The following is a 27,679-nucleotide window of genomic DNA, read 5'->3' as shown; positions in this document are numbered from 1 at the left end:
CATAATTATGTCTTTACAAAGGCCAGATTAAATTATTACCATCAATTAGATCGCGTTAAACTAAAAGATGATGGTGGAAAACTCCCAGCGACAGATGAAGATATGAAAACCTGGAATTGAGACTCCAAGTGGGCAGAGATGAACATTTTCAGCTCAGAATCAGAGTCTTAAACAGCTCCAAGAGAGGTTTAGAAAATGTTAACGTTTTGTGTTTAAACATTTTTGTAATTGTCAGGATTTAGAAAATAACTCATGGGTATTATTATTATTGTCTCAAAAACCACAATAATAACCACTGAAACTTTGGACTTACAGTGATTTAGAAACGTTTTAAAAGCACCTTACAGAAACAATAAGTTTAGAAAAGACTATATAAAAGCAGACATAATATTATGCTTCTCACATTTTACATCCTGATACATCACTACCAAGATATGGAGAGAAAAAAAAGAGTGGAGACAGAGCAAGAATATTTGACATTAAATAAAGTTTTACTTATCATGTAAATTAACAACATAATTCACATTAGTGCACAATCAATAGAGTCATAAACACTGCTAAGGCATTAAGGATTGTCGGTGATTATTTAACACAACAGAAACACTTGGAACGATTCACATAATAATGTGGTTTTGTGTCTTGGCACACGAAAACAAACTGTATGACCGTTATGACGAAGAAGAAATCACACAGATAATAGCATCTGTAGTGACAGCAGAGGTCAGAAAACACATCACAGTCTGCATTATGTATCTCCAGGCTTTATACAAAGATGGACTCATTGGTTTTGGGCAGATATTTTTGAGCCTTCAATTTTGAATTTGATCAGTGATATCTTGGACTTTTGGAACTGGAAGCAACAAAGCGAGTGGTGGTTGCGATCTGTCCACAATTTAGAAAGCGAACATCATGTTGTGCTCAGAAATTCTTGAAATGTGCGATTGAGGCCAAAAACTCAATCAGAAAATGCTTACTGGAGTAGCAGGTTAGAGGAAGTAGGGTCATTTTCTCATAGGCTTTTATACAATTTGACATCTTTTTTTTTGCCACTGGAGGAGCTGCTCCCTGCTGGCTGTAGCAAAGAATGCAGGTTTAAGGCACTTCAGCACTGGCTTCACTTCAGTCTAGTTTGTACATCAAAACAACAGCTGGTTCATGTACGAGAGATAAGGCACAAGAATTACTGAAATTGCAAAAATAAAATAAAAAAAGAGTAAATTTTTTTGGGATTTATAGTCAGTGGTGAGTGATGTATCCATTCATGGAGGTCACTTTCAGTTGTTAGCAGTGGCAGTTTGGAGTGCTTCATTATTCACAGTTAAAGAAAGAAGTTGCTCTCATGTAAATGTAAAAATTTCCTGTATTAAAAATACAGGCTTTACACAGCATAAGTCAGTACACCTTTCTTTACTGACAGTCAGATCTATGAGGGGGGTTGTTGCCCTGCCATTCTTTTTTTAACAGTGTTCTATTGAAGTCAGAAGACGTGCTTCACCAGGTCATAGTTTTTCTTTTGTTTTTAAAAAATCTGGTGTGATTTTGACAGTTTTAGCAGCACCCTTTACACTCATTTAGCCCTGATGTAATCACACTCCCATCTGTGTGCTTCACTGTCGGGACTATGCATTCACTGTTTTGTCTGGTTTAGCCAAACAAGCTGGATACTATCCTTGAGACTTAATAAAATGTATCCTGGTCTCATCTAGCCAAACAATGTGCTCCAAATATTCAATATCAGGCTTGTTTTCGGGTGATTTCGTAAAGTGTACTTTTGCAGGGGCGCATTTGCTGTTTTTAGTCAGTCAGTTTAGTTACGCTGAGTTTCGTTTCTACTTGGGGGCCTGTATTTCCAATGTAGTAAGAGGAAATACTCCACTGTTAACATCAGAAATTGTACAGTTATTGAGAGGTGACAGAATTTACAATCATTGGTCATTTTATTGATATTGCACAGAGGTGTACTTACTTCCATTTGTATGGAGGCTACTTTGACTAGTTTCGAGTACACTATTATTCAACACGCATCTCATTCAAAACATTCTCAATGAAAACTGCTGGGCTTGTGAGACACATTTAATAGGGCCTGACCGATTTATCAGCCGATTGTAGCCCTTTTCAAAATAATCGGCATCGGCCAGAATTTTGCTGATTAAATACCGATATATTCTTTCTTTGTCATAAAACAGTATTCAGAAAATACTATAACATGACCCAGGCTGGAACAGCAACTCACTGTGTGTGTTGTTATGGAGGAACATTAGTATCGGACTATTTGTGACTATTACATATTTAAACTGCAACTCTGTCAAAGATGACATGTTTAACATCTGAGAAAGGTTCTCTGGTTTATATTTTGGTTCATAGGAGTCATGACTTCATGGCAAAGAAATAATGGAGTAGAGAAAATGTGATTTAACATTAAAGGGCATCAGAGGGCTGCAGAAATAATGTTTTTCCAGTAACTTCACCTGTAATATAACCTACCTCTAATTTGCAGCAACAAGAAGTACAAGACAAGGTATGTTGTTGTACTTGAAACTTCCTCTCTATTGTAAAGTTAAAGAAATACTAAAGGACAAAGTATTGTAAAACAGTAAAATGTTCTGCCTGTAGTTCAAATATTTTTTGTTTTAAGCATTAAGGGACCAAAAACAGAAGCAATTTTGTTCATTATATGTTTTTTAAATTAATCGGCGATTAATCAGTTATCGGAATTTTTTTCTGCCAAATATTGGAATCGGCATCGGCCTCAAAAAATCCATATTGGTCGGGCCCTAACATTTAATCTGGAAACCACTCGTTAAGTGGATATTTCATGATACCGGATGTTGAAAATAAAGTGAGGAGGTGGCTTGGTGTCGTTTTTCATCCCTCGGTGACTGGTGGCAACGTTGAACTAACCAGTCTGGAGGTTACAGCAAAGCCAGTCAGGCTTTCTGGAGGCCCACAAGCTCGCAGCTCTTTTTCCACAGCTTCACCTGCAGCTCAGAGTCGTAGGAAAGATCGGAGGACTGCGTCTTCACGCCGTTGTACAGATAACAGCCCCCCACTCCCTCCATCTCAGCAGCAGCCGCCGCATAGATGGATATGGACGCTCCCTCTGCTGGAGTCTGAGGAGGAAACATAGCAGGTTACTGGGAGTCGTCAGGAAACCAATACTGGACGGTGTTTCAAGCTGGATTCAGCAAATTCTTACTTGCACAAACAAATGACTTGTTTTAACTTTATGAATGTCTGTTTATGACAACTGATCATTAGCATAGCGGACTTTTTGAAACCGCTATACACTACTGTTCAAAAGTTTGGGGTCACCAGACAATTTCATGTTGTCCATGAAAACTCACACTTTTATTCATGTGCGAACACAATTGCACAAAGGTCTTCTAATTATCGATTTGCCTTTCAACATGATTAGCTAACACAATGTAGCATTAGAACACAGGAGTGATGGTTGCTGGAAATGTTCCTCTGTACCCCTATGGAGATATTCCATTAAAAATCAGCTGTTTCCATCTAGAATAGTCATTTACCTCTGCATCAGTACCGGTGGTCTTACTACCTGTCTCCCCCGCTGCTCTCTCCTCATGGGCCGGATCCACACCAGACTGCCTCTTACTGTGCACTTCACATACTTCACATATCACTGTATATAGTTACTCTTAGGCACATATAGGGACACAACAGTTAGGGCCCCGAGAGCAGGTGGGGGCAGGAACGATGGGCTCTGTGGTGGGGCGGATGGCAGGGCTCTACGGCCTTGTCTCTTCCCCATCACCCTCTTGCTTGCCTCCCCTGCTCTCTAATTTCTTTTTAATGCACCACACACACTCACACCTTGGGGGTAGGTCTGGGACGGCTCGGGGAACTTGGGCCAGGGTAGGCTGCAGAGTAGCCATCCTCTGTGGTCCTCTGGCCCGCCCCCTGGACGCCTCACCCAGCCTCCCCACTTTTAATGCACCACATGACACTCAGGGTTACACTATCACGGTGCAGGGATAATGTCTCCAGTCTGGGATCGGGAGACATATTAATAGGGAGTAATGGGGGGGATTTCACTAATATGGCCTCACTGGTGGGACCCGGCCCCCTTATGGCTATGGGGTGGCGGGGGTGGACCATCATCCGTGTTGCTGTGGCTGGGGGGTCCCCGGGACCTGGGGGCTGTGGTCGGGGGGGGTTCTCCTGCGTGCCCGACGGGTCCAGGCTGGTGCGGTGGCTCTTGGTGGGCTGCGGGGGCTGGATTGGCCATCCTGGTGGGCGCTGTGGCTGTACTGCGGGCTGGCGGCGTGTGGTGGCTATGTCCTGGTGGGTTGTCAGGGCGCATTGCGGGGGGTGGGGGCCCTGGGTGTACTGCGCTCACCTGGGGCCTGGTGCGGGGGGTATGCGGGGTGCCTCCCTGTCGGCATCGCCGGGCCCCACCACACTGTCCATTTTTACTCTCTGGACTCGCATCGGGTCCCGGCTCCGATTTCCTCTGGCCGGCTCCCGGTGGTGGCCTGCCTTGTGATGGGCTGGTTGCCATCCCTTCGGCGGGCCGCTCGGCCCCTGTGTCTGGCTTCCTGGCTGTGTGGGGCCGTTGGCCCCCTCGGGGGTGGGAGAGGGGGTGGGGTTGGGCGGGTCGGGTAGTGGGGTGGGGGGTTCGGTGGGGGCTGGGGTGGGCGGGGTTGGGGTTTGGGTGGCGGGTGGGTCCTCGTGCCCCGGGCCGCCTGGGTCGGTCTGGGCGCGCAGGGGGTGTCGGTAGCTGCTCCCTCTTGTTCTCTGGGTCCGCGTCGTTCACGGTGGCCCCGGTGGCTCTCTGGGGGTGCCGCCCTGTGGCTCCTACTGCCTGGGGGGAGGGGTGCCCTGTTGGCTTGGCCCTGCCTTGCCGTGATTGCTGTTCTGGGCTTCGGGGTTCTTCACACTTGCATGTTTGATCAGGTCTCGCCAGCTACTGCCGAGTCCCATTTCAGCAAATGATGGGACCCACCAGAATGTGATGAGAATCTCTCCAGTCTCTACCCTAAACTCATTCTCTCTCGCACTAGCATCCTCTTCTGGCCTGTTCTATTCTATTCTATACTATCAAGACACCCACAATTATGGTGCTCAGTACCGTTTGTTCATTTATTATTGAATCTCTTTTTCTTTTGTGTTGGTTTGGTTTTCTTAGTTTTCTTAGTTGGTAGTTGGGCATAACACACCACCTTACAATCTTTAATTGCAATAGCAACGCCTGTTATTTTCTATCCCTGTTCATCCTGTTCGTCCTGTTCGTCCTGTCCAGTCTTTGTTTCCCCCGCACATCACTGAGGTGTAGCACTGCCCTCCCTGGCTCATAATAGGGAATTCTAATAAAGAATGTCTGCTTAGCTTTCAGGGAGGGCCGGTGATGGTCACACACATGCACTAAATATTAAAATATTTGGTTGCAAGACTAAAATATGCATCAATCTCATATAACGTTGACTCCCCTTTTGTGGAGTTAAACAATGAGAACAAATGCAGACAAAAAAAAAAAAAAAAATAGAATAGTCATTTACCACATTAACAATGTCTAGACTGTATTTGTGATTACTTTAATGTTATCTTCATTGGAAAAACATGCTTTTCTTTCAAAAATAAGGACATTTCTAACCTTACACCCACTTTGATTCATTGCTTTGCTAGAATCAAACACTCCCTGATAGGCCTCCAGCTATTAGCGTCTAACAATGCTCTGGTGTGAAAACAGGCAAAGCTAGAGGTGTTAGTTTCTCAGCTTGTCCATCCAAAACCTGAGAATGGGACAAGAACCTGAAAACATTGCGCCTCCAGCTTTGTCTGTCTTTATACGAGTTGCTCTTCTCAAAGGACGAGTCAGTCAACACGTACTCTGAACAGCGTCTTCGCCACAGGTTTCTTGAGCGCTTGGGCGAGGCTCCACAGGTTGTTGTACAAAGCTGTGTCCACCATGCCGGGGTCCACGGCGTTTACCGTCACAGCGAAGCCGCCGGCCGTCAGCTGCTCCTGCAGGAAGTAGGTGAAGAGGACCAGAGCCAGTTTGCTTTGGGAGTAAGCACCATGGGAGCTGTAGCAGATCCTGAAGACAGGGAGGGGAGCATTTCATTAGGTTTGATTCAACTTTATTGTCTGTCTGGTGAGTAAAAGTCAAGCAAGATGCAATCAACCGTCCAAACAGATGTTGCAAAATGTGGCAAGACCTTATAGACACAATACAAGCATTATGTTCTGTTACTTCATTCGACAACAGTGCAGAGCAGACTCCACACCAAACAGTATAAAACTAATTATGGCTGAATGAAAGAAACTCTTACTGTACTTAATTTACCTGCTTTTTTACTGCGTCTACTTTGCTTACTGACCTTGCCTATTGTACTTCCTTTATTTATGTACAGCATTGTACTGATTACTCTGCCAAGGAATGTGGTGGATTATGTGACGATCATCGTCGGTTTGTTTGTCTGTCTGTCTGTCTGTCTGTTAGCAACATTACTCAAAAACAGACTAATAGGATTTGGATGAAATTTTCAGGGAAGGTCAGAAATGACACAAGGACAAAGTGATTAGATTTTGGCAGTGATGCGGCTTATAGTCTGGATCCACGGATTTGTTTAAGATTTTTGTGTCATTGCGAGATAGCGGCATAGCGTCACTGTAACTATGACAACAAGTGAACACAACAAGTGTGCTGACGATCACACAGTTGTGATTCTATTACAAATCCACCGGTGCGGATTTATCAGGACTTATCCTTCGGAAATGATACAAGGAACAACTGATTAAATTGTGGTGGTGTTTCCGAGTCCCATCAATTCCAGCTCCCCGCTACATATTTAGGTCACATGATTCGGTATCCGTACATAACGTACACATGCATAACACACGCCTGTGCTCAGCACAAGGTCATTTTGTTTGTGGGTACATCTATATTAAATGGCCACATTCTATGTTGCCGTGATTTCTGATCCTCAATAACCAATACAAATAATACTGCATTTCTGACAATGCCATATGTTGGAATGAACAGCCTTGGAGTACTGTGCTCTCCGAGTCCGTTTCTAGTTCTGATTATGGTATTTACGTTATTTACTAATTTTACATTCTGACTTTGCTTGCTATATTTATTTTTACTTACATTACTGTACCTAATTTTGTTGACTTACCTGCACACTTTACCTGTTTACTGTGATTGTTAACGATAATTATTATTTCTATAGTGCCTGTCAAAGCTGGGTTTACCGAGTGCTTCGCAAGACATAAAAAATACACAAAACACTAGATAAAACAATAAAAAAAACTGTTCAAAAAATCAAATATACAATAATAATCTTGTGTATATAATGTTTCACTGCAACTTTTTAATATATTATTACACTGCCCTCATACCTGTTTTTTGAGCTGCTGTAATGGTGAACTTTACCCACTGTGGGATCAATAAAGTTTATCTTATCTTATTTTATTATGCTTAAAGTTCTGTTCCACTTGTTGATTTAACCCCTAAAACTCTTTTCAAAGTTACATATTCAAAGCTTTTGAATATGTAACTGTAAACACTGTAAAATCAAGCTACACAACAGCAAGTTGAAATATTGAGTATTGGAGTAATTCAGCGATACGTGTTTGAAGCGGAAACGGATTCTGCAGAAAGTCAGGACTGGTTTCTAAGGATTGTTCCATGTTGAACCCTGGAAGTCTAGATCTGTGTCTTTGAGATGATCATCAGAACGCTGAAGTTTGAAATGTTCTCTTCTTATTTCATGCATGATTTGTCTCCCAGCATATTAAAAAACACACATGCAACAGTAAAAACCTGTATTTTCGCCGGTGCAAGTCTTAAATGTGCTTATTTTTCTAAGTTAACTTGCTTTTTTTTTTCCCTTTTCAAGCCTAGGATTTCAGCTCTTTTATTATAGTGATGGGTCATTATAATAATTTAACAACTGACATCAACAGTACAGACAGTATTTTTAAATTTTAAACATTATCGTGTCGTTCATGTGTAGCTTTTTTTTGACACAGAAAATCTAAGCTGAAAACATGCAAGACAAGCATTAGTTTCCTGAATCGCAATAATTTTAGGATGTTAAATAAGCCTGATATCACCACTATACTTTGCCGCACCGACTGATTTTTGTAGTTAAATGTTCCTTACCGAACGCTAGAAAGCTAATTGTATTATCGTGTGACACTGTGAAATTAAATATTTCACAGATTTTATACCCATTTCTAGATAATTTCTTTCCTGCACCGACTGTGTCTGCAAATTCACAGTCATCCAGCAGCTTTATTGATCATCTTACCTTCTGTTTAAGTCCTCCATGTCTATAACTCCTGCGTAGTGTGTGGCGGAGGACATATTGATGATTCTGGAGCAGCAGCCCTGCTTTCCTGATTTCTTCAACACGTCCAGCAGCAGGTTGGTCAGCAGGAAGTGACCGAGGTAGTTGAGGCAAAAGTGGAACTCAAAGCCGTCCTCTGTCTGTCTTTCAGGCACCAACATGGTCCCAGCTGAGTGAAATTATCATTAAATCAACTCAAAATGCAACACTAGTGTGATATTTTGTGTATATATGGGTCATTCCAGAATTGAAGGACATTTTATGTTACAGCCATCAAATTTCAAAGAATCCATGTACTAAATATGAAAATATACAGTTGTTGTTTAAATGTACTTGTCCTGAGACCAAATCTAAAAAAACAAGGAGAAAAGAATGTTCGAAAATATTTTTAAAAATACCAATTAAGACTGGATTTCCCCCTAAAATGTCGTTTTTCTATTGTCCCACCCCCTGATGACCAAATTGAATCTCAAAAAAAAAAGTTAAAATAAAACCTAAACCTCCTTTTTTGGTATTATTTTTTTCATTGATGTCTGTTGTATTTGTGGGAAGATTCTTTTTTAATTCACATAATATTTTAAATGGTATTTCTTATGCATGGAACGGGTGTCTCACAGCAACCCTGTTAGCATAACCATTTTAGCTGGTAGAAGAAGGAGACAGTGAATCACATGATACGCTGAAATTAACATCATCAAACGTTTTCCAATAGAATGGGTAGAGCAAAGCTATGACCTCTCTTCTATTTTTCTTATTTTCATAACATTGTCAGCCTTGATTGAATGTCTCATTCTACCTCATGCAACCCTGTTATGCATATTATCTGGATAAGACAAATTCTTTTTACTTTTTCTTGACTGTTTTCCATCAGTAAGTTTGTCCTCTTGGTCAGCAGTGACAGCGAGCTAAATATCTAGCTTCTACTCCTGAGCAAAAGCTAATATTAGCATGGATTAGCAACCCTGTTACTGTGATTAGAATACAGTTAGAAAGAAATAAAACATGGAATAAAAATGGTACCATTGATGTGTAAGCTGAGCCAATCAAGCCTTTGATAGTTTATTACCTATTATTGATGAATATGGAGCAGAAAATTGTAAAAGAGAAGGTTAATTTTTTAAAAATTTTGAAGCCTAAATGTCCTCCAATTCTAGAAAGACCTTTATACCGTGACGTTGGTGCAACCTACCGTTGTTAACCAGAACGTGGAGGGGTAGACCTCTGTCTCTGAACGTCTGAGCGAACTGGCGCACGGATTTTAGTGAAGTCAGGTCCACAAAGACAAACTCAGCTGTGAGAAGAAAAGAAAAACTGGATGTTAACTTTCAGCCAGCTTTTGTGCTGGTTTCAGAAGTAGTGAGGACGTTGCAGGATGATTCAGGAACATCTAAATCAGGAGTGTCAAACATACGGCCCACCAGAGGGTCGGTAAAAAATTAGACAGAAGACATTAGCTGCAAATTTTAAATACTCTCTAGACCTTAACCAGTAAAATACTTCATTGTTCAGTCCCAGACAGCTGTGACTAAATGTTTGGTGCTTTTGTAGACACACTGCTCTGTAAGTTGTAATGTGTAAATGATAAACTGAGGCATAATGTTGCTAGAAATTTTTGTTAAAATACTTTTCCTTGGAAATTTCAAGTTGTTCATCATGTTTTTGCCACTATTGCTTTTGCAATGCTCTGTTCTTTTGTTACATGCTGCCAGTTGCACATTTTTTTGCAAAGATGTCTATTTATGTCTTTTACCCCACAACTGAGTTATTTTTTTAATCTTATTTTCTGAACTTATTTGTTTAAAAGGGAGAAAGTCATCCAGAATTTCATTGTGCACTGTGTATAATGACAATAAAGCTTTTTTTCTTATCTTATCTGAAAATGATAATTCATTAAATGCAAACAATTTCAGAACATATTTTTTTGCACTAAAACAAAGGAAAAATTTGGAGTTGTCATTGTTTATAGGTTATTATGCTGTGATTTTACTGGTCTGGCCCACTTGACATCAAACTGGGCTGAATGTGGTCCCTGATCTGCAATGAGTTTGACACCCCTGCTCTAAATCTCTCTCTAAAGGTTATGTGATGCTGCTGTAAAAAATGCAGTGAGTTTGGAAACTGGGTTCAATGCAGAGAAAGCTGGATTTATGGTCGATGTGATGGTCAGAAACTTCCACACCGATCATACGGTTCTACGAAATCAATAAAGTCTACATTGAAAACATCGCCTCCTCTGTGTTGTGCTTGGATTACTTGTACACAGCCGCACAACACAAGCTTTTACTGAATAACTGTAGGACACTGAACTTGAATAAACCTGACCTCAGATGATGGATGAGAAAATTTCGCACTGTACAGCTACCAGACCATTCCGGTCACAGTCTGGGGCTTTTCTTTTTCTATTCTGACGCTGGACATTACATCTTAAGAGACACAACAAAGACGGCTGCAACTGTAGCCTATAGGCATAAAACTAATAATACTCGATAAACCAAGGGTCAAAATTAAGCTACATAAGGGAGCGTTTAATGGTGAAATTAAAGGAATGTTAATTCAGAGTTGGGAGTGGAGCCTCTGAAATTAGTTACCTCTAAACGCTTCTGTCGTAGCATTTCTTGGCATGTTGTTAATGAGTCCCTTGCTGCTGCTTGTGGCGTTTCTTAGCCGACTGCTCAAACAGTTCATTAAATCACATAAAACTCGTAGGCTGTAGGAACTTTCTACTTTACAGTAACTGAGATGGCTCTAAAAGGAGGGTAAAAATGGTTTCAAGTGACAGAAAAATATCACAGCTACTTAGAAAGTCCAATCAGTTCTTTTTCTCATACATATGCAGACCGAAAAAGTAAGCCATCCCAGGGTTTTCCTGCAGAGAGGAATATTTGGTGTCTTTCTACAGCACCAAGCAACAAACTAATTAGAAGTCTGACATAAAAAAATAAAAGATATGACTGTTTATGATATAACCAAAGTTATCGTTTACTGGCTTTAGGTCCCAGATCAACATTATTTAAACACTTACCTGCACCTTTATTCTGTTTAAAATCATTTTAAAAATATATTCTTCAGCCCCAAAATGCGCAGTGAAGAATTTCTAGTGTGACTTAATGAAAAGTGCAATATAGATAATAATGTGTGCAGTATTAAGCCCTATCTCCGTATTTCTATTCATGAAACAATCTGTGCGGTACAGTTTATTCTGGAGGTAGTACTTACGTATGTTTTTGGTTTATTTTTATACTACCGTCCTTAGATGTTTGCACTATCTTGGCTTCTGTAACACTGGAAATTTCCCCACTAATAAAGGCTTTTTTTATCTTAAAAATGAGGCGCATCAATCTAACTGATGTAAAAAGTTAACAGTCTGGAGATCTTCAAGTCAATTTTCAACACTAGAGGAGCAGCTTTTAATTTGAAAGCTCCACTGCTGAGTGATTTTACATTTTAGACCAAAATACTAAACAGCAGCTTCTGCTTTTGGCTACTAAAATGCGTTCGGGGTGAATGTTTACCTTTTCCTTTGCCGCCCTCTTCATGAATCTTCCTGACGGCTTCTGTTCCCTCTTCTCTCTCGTTCCCAGCTGGAGATGATGGAGATCAGAGAGAAGCTTGGTGGGCAGAAGTCCAGCAGATAATCCACTTCAACCAATGCCACTCTCTGTCTAAACCCTGAAACTGATTAACTGTGAAATACAGATCAACCTCACCTTCATTTGATATAATTCTGGCTAATGAATAAAGACCCTGTGTGAGCTGTATTCTGCATGATTGGTATTTTCTGGCATCAAATTGAAAACAAAAATTAAGTTGAAGGGAAATATGTAATCATTCCATATTAAAGCAACAAACAAATCTACAAGAAAAGTTCCCACCTGACCCCCTCAGAAACAGATTTATACAATAACGTCAGTATATTTAATGGAGCCATGTAAAATCTTACCTTTATGCGATTAATATTTTCACAATTACAGGCCCTCAAAGTGCATAGGGGTGGGTTTAGAATTGCACTTTTCAATTCATGTTATATTTTGCAGTATTTCTGAGCCCTGGAGAGGGAAACATGACATTTTCAGAGCTGAAAACACACTGGAGCTCCATTAAAGACTGCAACCAAATAAACATTACATCCTCTCCAGGTGTCACAATCTGAAGCCAAAATCTACCAATGCTTGTTTCTAATACTCTACATCACAGACATTAAACTGATGACATATCCAATAATACTGATGCTAAAAAAAAAATAAAATAATGCTGAACAGAAAGGAGATTTTGGCTCCAGATTGCAATATATGGAGTGAATGTAAAATTGATCTTGTTGCAGTTTTAACAGAGCTCAAATGCGTATTTCAGCCCTGAAATCTTCATGTGAGTATCTCCTTTATTATGCCGCCAAAGATACGTTAGTCTGTCTGTCTGTCTGTCTGTTAGCAACATTACTCAAAAACTGATGAATGGATTTGGATGAAATTTTCAGGGAAGGTCATAAATGACACAAGGACCAAATGATTAGATTTTAGCAGTGATGCGGCTTATAGTCTGGACCCATAGATTTGTTAAAGATTTCTGTATCATTGCAAGATAGCTGCACAGCGTCACTGTAACTATGACAAGTGAACACTATGTCAGCTGCCTGCTACATATTTAGGTCACACGATTCGGTGTCCGTACATAATGTACACATGCATAACACGCGCTTGTGCTCAGCGCAAAGTCATTTTGTTTGTGGGTACATCTATATTAAATGGCCACATTCTATGTTGCCGTGATTTCTGATCATCAGTAACAAATAAATAAACAAATACGCCATTTCTGACAATTCCATATGGGGGAATGAACAGCCTTGGCGGAGTACTGTGCTCTCCAAGTGCTTTTCTAGTTTTGAAGTTACAACAGCTGCAAATGGAAAGGTGCAAAATTCTGACTCACACCGATTACTTTCAGAGCCTAAAACTCCAAAAACATTCATAGTACGAAGGCAACATTCTGCATGGCTTCTTTAAATATGCATAAATCAGCTGATTCTGAGTAGTGCAGGTGGCAGGAAGTGACTGTTTTCATGGGATGACCCTTAACACTGGACTGCTGACTGAGTGTGATTGGACAGGAGCCTACCTATGATAACATGCATGCCAAGGCTTGCCAGGTGTCTTGCTGTCTCAAAACCCATCCCTCTGGTACCTCCAGTCACAATGGCAACCCTTCCATTTTGCTTGGGTAAGACTGTGCAGGAGGAGAGAGGTGACCACATGAGAACATTACCCAATCTTTGGCTTCTGCTGCAATCAGATTTTCTCCCCTACTTAGTAACAGTTAAAGCAGTTGCATCATAGATCCTTCCTTAGTGTGCAGGGAGAAAAAACTACCATGACTTTGTTTTCTTTGCAGTAGTTCATCTGTGAGACATGATGTTGTTAAAACCTCAACAGAACTGAACTCCAATCAGTAAAGGTCATACACACGGACTTCTTCATCAGCCATAAATAATGAGCATATGCCAAAGAAAGAGGAGTTTGGCAATAATTAAAAGGAAATGTTAGTGTTGCTTGTGTTAAAAGAGCCACTTCTGCCCATCAGTCTACACTCTACAATAAATTGAATCCGTGGTTTTAAACTTTTTTTTTTTTGTTTTTTTTGCAAAACATGAAGGGGTCTAACCACTTTCTGTGTCCAACTAGGAAATTATACATTGGGTAAATGAAAAATATTTCGTAATTCCACATCAGCAACAACTAAAAAACAACTCTAAACAGTTGAACAAATAGAAAAGGAGCCACACTACAGGTAAAGCTGTCGAAATTAGGCACAGCTCCTTAAGTCAGTTTTGACCCTCTGAATTCTAGAAAGTTTCTGGGTGTTTTTTGCTCCCGTCTCACTTTTTTTTTTTACTGCGACATAAAGTCCTGCACATCTATAGAAACAGCACAATCATGACTACAAGCATCCAGTATGACACAGTTACATCGTAAATCATACAACATGAAGTTAAAGTTCATTGTCTACTATTTGTTCTGCATAAACTCACCCTGCCATTTAGCCCGATTAAGTGGAATAGCCCCTGGACTTTTTATCAGTTTATTTTTTAATGAGATATGTAAGATAAGCTTAGATATAAGCTTAGCATTGGCTCATTTTCACGGTGGATTTTTCCTGAAAATTAGCTAAGATTTATCGAACCTGTAAAATAAACTGCAACCAAAGAATAAAATCACATGTTCCTCCTGTGGAAGATGGACATTTATGTTTTCCAATGTGAATCAATGCTGTCATACAGTCTGGACATCAAGCAACCAGGCAAGTGCCGATCTTTACTTTCATATAGTTCTTTTACTACATTTGTAAATTTCAACCACTGTCAGTGCAATATGTAGACAGGTATTTACAATACACATCCTTTACTAAACTTAAACAAGTCAAATCATTTAGCCTGAATGAACAAAAAATGATAAATTACAGACACAACGGAAGTGACCATATAAAGTTAATTCATACAGAAGGTGTACGATATTTAACTGATTGACACACTCTGATGGTGAAGGACCATCAATAACCCATCAGTTTGATCCGAGTAGATGAAAGTTTTCTATACACATCTTCTGCACAGATTTTGCTTGTAGAATTTAGTAAGAATTATTAATTTAGCTGCCTTAAAGCTTGAGTACATTCTTTCCATCTTGATATTTATGTGAAATATTAGTTGTTTTTTTTAAAGCCAAACCATTCTCTATGTAAAAAAAAATAAAAAAATAAGAAGGTTCATCACATTTTTGTAGTCGTGATTTTGTTTTGTAATGCTTAAGCATGTCTGATATATTGACCACATCATATACAGGCAATAAAGTCATTATAATTCACTCCAGTGGCCGTCCGAGACTATAGTTGCCTTCCCAGGCATTGTCCACATCATCCTCACAGGGTTCAGGCTCATAGTAGCTCCGTGAGTTTTCATACAAGAAGACCTGTTGATCTACCAGTGCTGGAGCTATTCGGTTCCTTTTCCCACACAAAACAGCACCTGAAGAGCTGAACAACCTGTGACAAGGAACACTCGTGGCGGGAACACACCAGTACTTCTGCAGCACCTTGGGGAGTGTGGGGAACAAAGGCGCATGACTCGACCACCAAAGCAAAGGATCTTCATTCAGACCTAGAACCCTCTGTGACTTATAGTTACTCATCTCCTCCACCACCTGAGCATGCAGCTCCTCTTGGCTCTGGTCTGCATCAGACTGGCAAAATATGGCCGCCAAAGGGTTGTCCAGAGTTGTGGTGCTGGCAGAAGTTTCTCTTAGAGGTGTCGGCTTTTTGCTAGGTGGCTCATCAGAAACCAGGGAGAAATCATCAAGGCATGACCGCTCCGACATCTGCTTTTCAAGGATTGCTTTGGCCTCCTCAATGATGTTACTCTCAACTTTGGAGCGCTCTGGAGTGGACAGGAAAGGCAGCTTTTTATACCGAGGATCCAAGAACGTAGCAATGTTGAGGAAAGCGGAGATCTCTTGGGATAATTGTGAATTCTGTGAATAGGTGCTTGATAGGACCTTGGAGATGACCTCTTTGGTCATGCTGATTTCTTTGAGGTCCCCTTCCTTGACTTTGAGGGTGGTGTTCAGCAGCATATGAAGCACTGGTCTCACCATGCTAATGGTTGGATACCTGCAAGACGTGATCATGTTTGCCACAACTTTAAAAGGCTGGAGGACTTCAATCAAGCCCTCCAATAAGGCCCAGTTGGGGCCATCAGAGCTGAAATGATGGTTATTGGAACTCTCCATGAGTGTTGCAGTCACAGCAACCTGTTGCTCTTTCAGTCTTTGTAGCATTGCCAGTGTTGCCAACCAGGTCCTATCTTTATCTGAGATCAGTGTGCACTGAGCGAGGCCATGCTGCTTCTGTTTTTCCCTCAGCATAAACATCGCCGGTTCTCTGAAATGATCAACAAGCTTGCGGCAACATCCCAAAAAGCTGTCAACTCGCGGCAGCTGAAAGGCTTCGTCCATCGCACGATTGATGGTGTGCCCGAGGCAAGGCATCTCCACTGACAGCTCCAGGAGCGAGCACGCTTTGACGATGTCCACGGAACCATTTGTGGTGGCGCCGCTGACTTTGTGAGTTATACCCCACTCAACAAAGGCTTCATACATCGCTCTGGTGATATTCTCAGCGGTGTTGTCCTCTTGTACTTCAAATGTTTTCAGGCACTTGTTGGTCATTGAGAAGCCAGTTGCACTGTTGTAATTGACTGAATGCATCGAGAGTGAAATGTATGTTCTATTCTGGGTTTGACTTTGCCAGAGGTCTGTAGTAACGCCACAGTTCACAACCCCAGCAAGCTCACTAAAGACCATATCACGGGTACGGCAATACATCTGAGGGACCATTTTAACTGCAAGGTCACTTTTGTTGGGTGTAGAATATCCAGGGTCGACAGTACTCATTAGGGTCTTGAATGTAGGCTCTTCAACGACAGATACAGGATACAAGCCCTCACAGATGAAGTTGATGATAGCTGTTGTCAGGTCATTGTGTCGTTTATTATCATTATCTAAGCTGTGCCTTAAGTTCATGTCTTGGGACTGTTGCTGTGTCTGTAGACTTGTGGGTTCAGTCTTTATTCTGGAGAATGCCGTTGCAAACGCCTCACGCATCTGATCTGTGTTACTTTTCACAAACTCACTGAACTCTACGGGATGATTCTTTTCGAGGTGGTACGACAGGTTGGAGGTGTTCCCAGAATATGCAATTTGACTCATGCATACACGACAGTAAATCCGTTTCCAGTGCAATATGCAGCCATCTGCGTCTGTGTCAAAGCCAAAGTACTTCCAGACTTTGCTTTTTGCTCGTGGATGTGCGACCAGATTGAGGCCAGAGCATGAAGGTCCAGAACTTTTACCCTCCATTGGTTCCTTGGGTAAGCAATCCACCTGGATGCCTTCAATTATTGAGAACCTAACAAGAATAGTGAAATAAACATTTGAGGGTACTGATAAAACACATTACAAGCGTTTGAGAAGCTACAATTGAACTCCCTCAGCCATGTTTATACACAGCAAATTTGGAAGTGTTAATTCAACTCCTACAGAGTTAATCTCAACACTTCTAAAGTGTTTATATTGGTCCACTCTAGATCGAGTTAAAACAACACTTTTGAAAGTGTTCAACAGTTTACACTGTGACAGAGTTGGAACAACACTCTCAGTAGTTGAAATTTAACACACATCAGTGTTGAATTTACACTATACTAGTGTGTAGTGTTAAAAGTCAACACTATTAGTGTAGTTTTTAACACTGAATAAGGTTTAAACTATATTAACTCTATGGAAAGTGTTATAAAATTCTAATCTAAATAAAAATCTTTTATTATTTAGTTTAAAAGTACTACTGGGAATCAAATAATAACCCCCAATTTTACTCCCAAAACAATGCATGTCACTTGACTTTACAAAGAAAACAACACAAGTTGCAGTTTGAATCAGCCTGTATTTCAAACAAGCACACCACATAAAAACAGCACTGCTTTGCAATACAACACAGGTCACAAAATATGACAGTGTGGCACAATGTATATTTTTTCACACATCTCATTAGAAAACTGTTTGTCATAGGGTCTGTGATAAATCAGTTCCTTAACTGGGAAAACAGAAAATGAATCTGCTCTCTCATCAACACAGTATGCATTGAAATGATCATCAAAATAAAGAGTGTCCACTCTGCAAGTCAAAAGGAAAGCTTGCCCATCATGCACAATGATGTTGGTGATCTTTCTGAAAATAGGTATTTCCATTTTTGTTCCAGTACAAATAAACATACCAATCTGATATTCTGTTCCATAGTTCTTCACCCAATTCGTGGTTGACACTTCACAATATAAATTAACATCAAAAACAGAACTTAAAACCTCACCTCCCTCGAGGCGATCAATGGTTTCGTTTTTCACTGGACCAAACTCAAACCTCTGAAAATTAAAATTCTCCCAGTGGTAAGCTAACTGTCTCTGGTGTTGTTTCACCAATGATTTTGTGATATTTTTGAAATTTTTCACTGATCTTTTGAAAAAGTTGTGTTTGGCCTCAAACCTCATGCACCATACATGAAGGAGTGGACCTATTTTTCGAATACAACGTGGATAATGTAGCATGAAATGATGCTTTGGAATCAATCTTTTTTGTGAAAACAAACATTTAAATAGCTTATGGTGGTCCTTAATCAAGTGCTTCAAATAGTATGTCATACCGTTAGTTACAATGGGTGAAAAAACTATATTCACAATCTGAATCAAGAGGAGGAGCAGATTCCAGTAACAGTTATTTCTTTCCAATACATCACCAAAAATAAGAGGAGTATTTCTTACAAGACACCATGACTGAATTGCATTTAATCCAAGATCCTTGCTAGCCTCATCCATTTTCAACCCACTTGGTCTATTTTTTCTCTCAATATAACCATAGTTGAAAGTTTGGATCCTCTGTGACAATGATTCCAAAGACAGATACTTCTGGTTTACAAGGTACTGAAAGACAAGTTTGAGTTCGTACTGTACTACACCTTCAAGTAAATCGTGCATTATGTCAACTGCATAGTTGTCAGAGGTGTGGAAAAAATGCAATGTATTGAGCAAGCATGTCTTTTTGACACCAAATGTGGAACTCAACATAGGATTTTCATGTAGAGCTGCACAGTGTTTTGCATGGATTTCCTTTGTACGAAAAATCATGCCAGGGTCATCTTCAGTAAAGACAGACTGTGACTCATCCTTACTTGTCAAACAAAATCTACAGAAATATGTAGCACTGAAGGACTCAACAAAACCGAACAGTCCATGTAAACCTAGGTTGTCACCCGTTACTTGTATAACAGAACCAAGTAATGGTGAGTCTGAGAAAGGCACCTCAATTCCTTGTGTTTCAAGTATTTTAAGATCGTCAACAAGAGGCTTTAGGATCTCATCAAACCCATAAGTCTTCAGATCTTGTGAGTGAAAGAGTGCCACAACATGTATATTCATCAACACAGAATTATATTTTGGGGGCAGGTTCCTCAATATAAAGTAAATACAACCGAGTTTGTGAATACCTTTCTTTGAACCTAAGGGATTTGCTGTCTCAAACTCGTCAAAATAAAGTTGAATCTGTAGAGCATGCTTTTTCTGAGAAAACAAAATGTTACTCTTGAAGTATGAACCATCACATATGTCTTTATAAATGCCTTCTTCGTGATGTTTGGCTTGGAAGAAACTTTCACATAATTCAGTGTTCTTGAACATTGACTTAAGAGTTCCCAGGATGGGTGTGTACACAAATTTATCTGTTACAGGGACCTGACAGTAAACGCCAGTTGTTTGATCTCTGCGAACATCAAATCGCACCCCAAGAACATATTCGACAGGCTCAACAATTTCCCATTTGTCCTCAAAGAACTTCTGACGTTTTACTCTTGTGTTCAAGGATGAGAAAGGATTTCCTAGTTGATCAAAGCACTTTTCCACCTTCTTTTCCAAATCCGTACCTTGAATTTCTGAAGAACAGCTGAGAACTGCCTCTCTTGCTTGTCTATTAATGTCATTTACAAGGTCCTCCATGGATCCCACCATTGCTTGGACTGTGCTCTCAGCAACACCAGATGCTTGCAACTGTGCTACAACAGAAGCACACATGTTTAACACATGATCATTGTCAACAGAGAGCTGGGTAGTTGTTGGAGAGGCTTTGGTGACTGTCTGTGAAGTTGAGGGCTCATCAACTTCATTCTGAGTGTCCACATTGTCAGCAGTATTAGTCACAGCAACATCTCTGTGGAAATGAACAAGATGCTTCTTGAAACCTGAATAAGTGCAAAACAAAGAAGAACATCCTGGCTGTCCACATTTTAAGCGTAATGTCTTTCCAGGATATAGACCATGGTGAAGTCTTAAATGCTGACAAAGCAGTGCAGAACTTTTGTGGCATGCCTTACAGACATAACAAAGAAAAATATTTGCATCCATGGATATTTATCCCCTCAAGCATCATGAAAAAATCTTGCTCTTAGTTCCTTGACTCTGGGAGTTTCCTTAGCCTTTCCGATGTCAATGTTAAAAACTGTGGTTTGGATGAACGTATAGAAGTTGTAGAGGGATTCATGGTAACTGACGCTGAAGATGAAGTGTGCTTTGAAGAGCTCATCGAAAGCTGCAAGGGATGTCTGTGCCTTGCAAGGGATGGCCTTGTGATCAATGATGACATAGTATCTTTGGATGCTGCTCTTCTTTTCACCAACACCAAGGAGGAAGGGCTGGCCCGGCTCCACACCAGCAAGGAAGGTTTCAACACTGGCTCCCATCTTGAACAAAACATAAAGAATTATGAGAAAATATGCCGTTGTTAAGTTCAAATGTCTACCTAAGCAAATATAAAAAGTGCTTCAACCCAAGAAGTAGGATCATCAGAATAATTGCAACACTACTATTTGCATACCTGCAAATATCTCACAACATGGTCAACAGCCTGGCATGGGCTGATTTTAGCACTCTTCTTGTGGCCTTTGGGGGTGGGAGGAAGCAGGTGAACCAACAGAAGAATGCTGGACAGATCACTGTCCCAGCCTAGGGGAAAAATAGGAGAAATATTAGACTCATTCACATCATAAATAATTGAGACATTTCAAAGAGAAGAATGAGCCAAGCTAACCAGACCCACCTGAGTCATGCTGCAATGACATGAGTTCTTCAATGTGCTCATTAGAAGTCAGTTTTTTGCAGTCTGCCAGGATTCTAGGCTTGAAAAAGGTAGGCCATTTTGCCAAAAATCTGCCCGACACTTCCTCTCCAAACATCATGGTGAAGTCTTGTTCAATCTACAGGAAAACACACACTGTATACTCATGCACCTTAAGCATATACTTTGAGTAACAATTCACTTACAAAAGAAGTTGTCTTTCTTACCAAGCCAGTGATGTCGAGGAATCGTGGGAAGATGTCAAAGACTGTCGAAGAGCACTGCTGATCTTGAACCAGTGTTTGACGGTACTGAAATGTGGCCCTCATTCGCTCTTTGATGGCTGATTCATCAGTTGAATGTTTCAAAAAGGATATTGCTTCATGACAGTGCTCACCAAGCAGCTGCTTATCAGTGCAGAGAACATCCCTCTTTCTCTTTGGACTATCTTGATAGGTTGTGCTTGTGGAGCATCTCTGGGGCTGAGCTGCAGTGTTGCGCTGAACAGTCTTTATCCTCCAGGCCAAGTAGCCAGATCCACTCTCTGGGTCATAGAAGTGTTCCTGTAACATTAAAACAATAGATTGTTACATAAATTCCAAACATATTACTGGTCCATAAATTGACATACAAGTTTTTAATTTATAAACTTACATATCCCTTGTCCGAATATGGATCTCTGAGGCTGGGAAATAGAGAGATGATGCCTAGAGCACATGTACTTCGAACAGAGATGGGTGGGCTCCTCCTGAAAGATAAACATGGCATTGCTACAACAATTCAGTGTTTAAAAGATACAAATTTTGCTTTTTCTTGCTTCAGTTAGTAGCAGTCCCTCAAATTTAGTTTTTGTATAATGTTTTAGCCTTAAAACATTGCTTTACTGATATGCAATCCCTTACAATGAGTATGCTTGTTTTAAAAATAATTTCTATATTAAGTAAAGAACATTATGAATATGAAACTTACCCATGAATTTCAACCATGTTGGCCACAAGAAGGTTTACCAACTTTCTCCTTGTGCTATCCATCAATGTTTTCATTTTGTCATATTCATCCAAAATAAACTGTCCACCTGGTTTAGCCTTCAGAGCATTTCTCACCATCTAAAAGATAAAGAATAATAGTTAGAATTATCCATCACCATCAGTTTAACTATACAACATCTTTGTGTCTGATATCTGATAACTAATAGAATTTGTTACAAAAGCAACACACCTCTTTTGCTGATTCCCGTTCAGCATGGGTTCTCCTCCCTCCGTTTGTATGAACAATCACTGTTGCATCTGATGAATCAGAGGATGCTAGCGAGGACACTCCTGACACTGACCCAGATGAGCTGTCTGACATGGGTGACTCCAGCGAAGTATATGAAAGATCATGCTGAAGTACAACTGTAAACAATTTTTTACCAAATGTAAACACAAAATAAAAAAAAAATCATGTGTTCTCCACAATATTCATTATACTCCTTCCCTAACAAGGTTGAGTCTCACCTGTTGACTTTTCCAATGCCACCCTAACAGTGAGGTTCCCTGCCTGCAAGAGCTCCTCAAACACATCTGCATCAACTTCTGTCCCTGATTCATCTGTCAAGTGCAGCTCAGTCTCAAGTGGAAGATCTAACTTTTGAATAACTGATAAAAATATTAGATTTAGAGCAATAGAAAAAATACAATAAGAACATTACCTGGCATTTTCCATGCTTGTTTTTGGCAGGACATGGCTAACATAAACAAAATATTCGAATACCACATAAATTCAATAGGTGTTATAACATGTAGCCAGAAACGTTGTGGGCTGTATGAAAAGTGATGCCAACCTTTTTGAAGAAATGTGTTGAAATCATCATAGCCATCTTCAGTCTCAGCCACTCTGACATACTTCTGTGTTTCACCAAATCGCACCTTAACCAACATGATGCACTATGAAGAAAAAAGGACAAAAGACATCCACACTGTGCCATCATTTACACTATGATCACCATGGATGTGTAGAGGCAGGAACATTTTGCCTAGCTTTACTAGACTCTGAGTATTCGTTTTAAGTTTTAGCATTACTTGCTACCTGGACGATGGGAGCCACCAGCACAGTGACGTGCTACTGAAGCTTGGCCTGCTTGCTAGAATGACGGCTCGCTAGTTATTCTGCTATAAACACCCACACTTACCCGTAAACAGCGGTACACTATCAACTATGCTCCGTTAGCTTAGCAAAATAACGTCGCCCTGAGACATAAACGTGGCAGCGACGTTAAGATGCACAGCTACGTAAGTGGTATTCACCAGCATGTGTGGCTGCGGTAACGTTAGCTTGAAAAGTTAGCGTTTTTTAAACTTAAAATGTTTTAAACGAAGCAATGCTTGGCGTGGCTGGTGTGGTGGCCCGGTGTGTGGAGGTGTTCCTCCGGTGGAAGAATACAGCAGGAAGTCTGCAGCAGCTGTCTCGGGCAAGCAGCAGCAGCTCAACCGAACCCCCACCCCCGCTCCATGTAATGCCAACAACCATTCGACAAGACTAGATCAAAGCTAATTGCACTCCTCACCAACTTGACATGGATTTGATTGTCGAAATGACAAGTGGCCTTCAGATTTTTTTCTGGGAAATATTTGGTTAACCTGCCATGCACGTGTTACATCACTTTAGCAAACTCTGACCCCTTACAAAATGTGCAGCTGTGCAAATGTAGCATGTTAAACAAATGTGTATTCATGTAGGTTACACATATGTTTGTATATTTATCGACACTTGTGTGCAAAAGCGACAAATAGCATACAACAATCATGCTAACTTACCTTGCCGCGATGTTAGCTGCAGACAGGTTTCAGCGACACCTATTGTTGTCACAAATAAAATACTATTGCATAGAAGTGTTATTAATTAAACGTGCCGACATTCATTTAAGCGCACAAAGATCCTCATTTGTACAAGGGAAAAGACAGTTGTGCTCCGCTGCAGCCGCTCTATCCGTCCCGCTCTTTAGGCAAACACGTCACAGATACGTTGGAATGCTGGGAGTTACTCTATTAAGTGTTGATTTTAAAATCAACACTTTACAGAGTTGTTTAAATGTAACTCTGTGTATTATCACCAACTCTTTTGAGGGACTAACTCTCAGGTAGTTGAATTAAACTAAACAAGTGTTGAACTGACACTGTATTTTTAACTAGCAACACTAACACTGGAATTTTAACACTTTTGAATTTGCTGTGTATGCAAACAAGGAAGCAGATTAAAAAAACAGGTTAAAGCGGAAATCATATAAACTCAATTACCTGTGATGCTTCATAGCAGAAAACACCTGAAACAAATGTAATATAATGCAACAATTCTGCAATGAAACCTACCTTAAAGATGCCCAAAATGTTCATTTTTAGTTGATTCAATGTCTGAGACTGCATTTGAGATGAGATTTAACTACTACAACCAATACTAGATTTAACTACTAACATCTTTGTTTCTATCCTCCTTTGTGCCCTCTCTGCTCAGTGTAAACACAGCCTGCAGTTTAATCCAGTTTAACTGAATTTTTGTGAAGTTACCCACTGGTTGCTGTGGTGTTAGTAATGGTTGAGAAGCATGAAATGTTTTTTTACTAACTTTAGTTACTGCAAACAGTTCATTTCTGGCAAATATTAAAGTGAGCCATGTAGAATAAAGTGATTTTGATTAAATATTGTGATTTGTCGGTTGGATTTGGTTATGTATCCAATTAGTTCAAGGACTGTCGGCAAGTTGAAAGGCTGCTGATGAAGGTGTTTTTAAAGTTTTTGGTTGATAAATGGTGTCATTTTAACAATTTTTAATTTTTTTTACAAATAACATGCCTTTCGAAAAACTGCCAGGGGGTTTGGAGATTAATATTAAACCTCAATTTCACTTAAAAAATAAATCTAAATAGAAATCGCAATATCTGTCAGAAAAATGGCAATGAAATATTTTCCCCAAATCATTCGGCCTAGGAAAGATTGCTAGGAAATCTTAAATCTGTCAGGAAGCAGCTGGCCTATTTCAACCATAGCATCACAATGTGCAGTTTTTACTGTAAGCTTTTTGTCTTTTGGTCTTTGAAGTAAACAGAGCAATGCTAGCTGTTCTCCCCTGGTTAAAGTCTTTATGCTAAAATAAGCTAAGCTAACTGGCTGTAGCTTCAATTTTCAATATCGATTGCCAAACATAATTTATATAATGAAAATTGCCTCTGTACTGAGTCTGATTTAAAATGGTTTCAAGAATTGAGATGAAAAATTCTACATTGTAAATGAAGGAGCAATTCTTTAAAGTTAGAAAATTTAGTTTGTAACCATTAACTATATGATTCAATTTATCATACAATTTTTAAACTTGCTTCCTGAAACTCAGTTAATTCAACTTCATCACATGAAATTATAATTAAATTCCTTATTTAAAGTTAATTCAACTTAAAACATGCGTATTTCTGCTGCCTTAAAAATGTGAGATGACTGCACTTTGGTTAATTGATTTATAACCTAGCCTTTCAGCAGGAAAAAGAAAGTTTCACATTGAAATATTTGCCTTTGTTCCAATTACTGACTCTGTATGTAGATTATGACTCAACACAGCTTTAAGTGTAAAGTCGATTAGATCTGACATGACTACCTCTGGCCTCCAGTCAACTCAGTTTCACAGTGCAGTAGAAAATCATATCTGACCTTCATTCTTTTATTCTGAGTTGCTGGTTTACACATCTGCCTTCAGGCTTGTCGGAATCTCCACCAACGACACTGATGTACAAACCACAGTCATGCTGCAAAACTGGAATTTCTGCACATATATCGTGAGCAGAATGTTTGGATTTTCCATGTTTTTAAAAAAAAAATAACAGGAATTTGGGAAAGCCCACATTACCCTTTTAGTGGAACACATTCTTTGTAAGATTAGAGGCGTACAAATCTCAAATCTCCAGAAACAGTTGCCCCTTTGTCTTCACACATTGGTGCTTTTCCTCGCTATCATCACATGTTTTACGATAATATTTTGGGTTGAGGTTTTGACAAAAATCTTGGACTGTTGACAGAAGTGTTTTAGAAATAAAACCAGTTGAACTTTAACTTCGTACCAGCTCATTACATGGATTTTAATATGATCAAGCAAAAAAAAAAAACAAACAAAAAAAACCCCACATTGCTTGATGACACGCATTGATTAAGGCAGAACGACAAATAGTGTCATTCATTCATGACAAATTTATTATTTAAATGAAAGTTTCTGCACAAATTTTATTTAATGGTTTTATATATAGTCACATTTCAAGGGCTGGCTATGGAATTTCAACACAGTTCATTGCTTTAAACACTATTTTATTATTATATTAAACTTATTTATACTCCTATTGATATTGCAATATTAATGTCAGCCATTTCACCCATTGGGGTAAGTATTTTTAGCTACACACAACTCCAAATCCCCAAACAAAGTGATTAATTAAGACGTATGCAGGCTTTTTCATACATAACTGGATTTCTTGTGAAATGTACCAGCCTCATAGGGGTCACATACATTTTTTAAAAATTATTTTTTATCCCAGCTAAGTCTATGTGAAGTAGACCACAAATTCCACCCAAAGATGAACATTCTGCTTTGTGTATAATCCACAGCAAAATAGTTTTTACACTTCATATCTCGTAGAATAGCACCACAGAATACAAGTAAAATCAGTGGATATGGTGTATGAAGCCTTGTTCCAAGAACGTTTCACAATTTTGTCAAATTCCGTAAACATTTGCATCATACAGTTGAGGTCAAAGGGCAACAGCTATTCACTTGTGTGTTCACTGTGTGCAGACACACAGAAATGTCCGATTTACCATTAGACATATATAATATTGCTTTTTCAATAACTAGATAAGTTTCTAGGACCTTATAAACGACATTTTATGAGGAAATGATAGTTGTTATTAACTGGAAACATGCTGTGAAATCAGAAATGGAAGTGGACTGTGATTTTTACCTAATTTAAATGAAATAAAAACCATTATTCTGATGTGGAAAGACAAGATTCAGTACCCTTCAGTGTCAGTGATACATTAGCTAAGTAGCTTTAGCTGTCTGGTACAGCACAGGAGTCACTAAACTACGTTAAGAATATTTTTACTTCTACGTTCAATTCCTTGTCTACATCCTCTTGAAAAACACTGATGTGTTTATTTCAATTTCAAGTCTGCACACAACCCAACAGCAGATCCTTCACATGCAGTCACGTTTTAGATTTTGGTGCTACATTACAAGCGCTAACTCAAGTAAAAGGGTCTTCAAACTCTAAATTTTAGGTGCTCGTCATGTCAGAAATATGCCGAACTGGCCAGAAGCATCAGATATTAAAATAAACAGAGCACAATCTTCGATCCACTGTTGCTTCTATTGATAAATAAGATGAAATCGACAAAAAAATGCCATTTTTCCTACGGAGTCCGGCTCTCATCTTGGACCACTGGATAATTAGCGTTTTTACAACCACAAATTTAGCAGACAGAGAGAAACATTTGTGAAGAATAAGTTGAGCTGACCTGGTAGCGTAAAGGACCGGTTGAACATTTGATAGAAGAGGACTTTCACTCCGCATAAATACAGCCTGAGAAGCGGCACTAGCACTGAAGAAAGCCACATCTTCTGTTCCAACAGCTTCCGAGTCGCAGTGTGCTCCGCGTT

At 39.7% G+C, this 27,679-nt stretch overlaps 2 protein-coding genes across 7 annotated transcripts; both read right to left on the bottom strand.

Moving 5' to 3' along the window:
- Positions 1 to 472: 472 nt before the first annotated feature.
- Positions 473 to 27,679, bottom strand: dhrsx (dehydrogenase/reductase (SDR family) X-linked). Its single transcript, XM_023297202.3, has 7 exons — positions 27,538 to 27,679; positions 13,431 to 13,538; positions 11,831 to 11,899; positions 9,508 to 9,609; positions 8,280 to 8,487; positions 5,851 to 6,058; positions 473 to 3,110 (listed from the first exon to the last, which is right to left on the bottom strand). Exons 1-7 carry the CDS (start codon positions 27,635 to 27,637, stop codon positions 2,928 to 2,930), a joined length of 978 nt encoding a protein of 325 aa, XP_023152970.2. The 5' UTR covers positions 27,638 to 27,679; the 3' UTR covers positions 473 to 2,927.
- LOC111570902 (uncharacterized) lies at positions 17,779 to 24,218 on the bottom strand. 6 transcript variants are annotated; one of them, XM_055008437.1, is made up of 10 exons: positions 23,181 to 24,218; positions 22,833 to 22,935; positions 22,507 to 22,647; positions 22,229 to 22,404; positions 21,980 to 22,116; positions 21,665 to 21,758; positions 21,238 to 21,573; positions 20,993 to 21,149; positions 20,771 to 20,898; positions 17,779 to 20,636 (listed from the first exon to the last, which is right to left on the bottom strand). In XM_055008437.1, exons 2-10 carry the CDS (start codon positions 22,927 to 22,929, stop codon positions 20,316 to 20,318), a joined length of 1,587 nt encoding a protein of 528 aa, XP_054864412.1. In that variant the 5' UTR covers positions 22,930 to 22,935; positions 23,181 to 24,218; the 3' UTR covers positions 17,779 to 20,315. The 6 variants fall into 6 exon arrangements, with proteins under 6 accessions (XP_054864412.1, XP_054864413.1, XP_054864411.1 ...); XM_055008438.1 differs by having other exon boundaries at positions 23,806 to 24,218; XM_055008436.1 differs by having other exon boundaries at positions 22,833 to 24,218.

This window comes from Amphiprion ocellaris, chromosome 24 (genome assembly GCF_022539595.1).
Source record: "Amphiprion ocellaris isolate individual 3 ecotype Okinawa chromosome 24, ASM2253959v1, whole genome shotgun sequence".
Taxonomy (NCBI): domain Eukaryota; kingdom Metazoa; phylum Chordata; class Actinopteri; family Pomacentridae; genus Amphiprion; species Amphiprion ocellaris.
This window is presented reverse-complemented; position numbering and strand designations above follow the sequence as displayed.

Bases quoted from the DNA above. Each gene is read 5' to 3' on its own strand.
- LOC111570902 (XM_055008436.1), bottom strand. From the start codon at position 22,929: ATGTTGGTTAAGGTGCGATTTGGTGAAACACAGAAGTATGTCAGAGTG. The intron at 21,759-21,979 runs GTAAGTTTCATA...TTTATCTTTCAG, and splicing joins AACATGGTTGAAATTCATGG to GAGGAGCCCACCCATCTCTG. The intron at 21,150-21,237 runs GTAAGAAAGACA...GTTTTCCTGTAG, and splicing joins TCCTCGACATCACTGGCTTG to ATTGAACAAGACTTCACCAT.
- dhrsx (XM_023297202.3), bottom strand. From the start codon at position 27,637: ATGTGGCTTTCTTCAGTGCTAGTGCCGCTTCTCAGGCTGTATTTATGC. The intron at 8,488-9,507 runs GTAGGTTGCACC...AATTTCACTCAG, and splicing joins CCACGTTCTGGTTAACAACG to CTGGGACCATGTTGGTGCCT. The intron at 6,059-8,279 runs GTAAGATGATCA...CCCTGTCTTCAG, and splicing joins ATGGAGGACTTAAACAGAAG to GATCTGCTACAGCTCCCATG.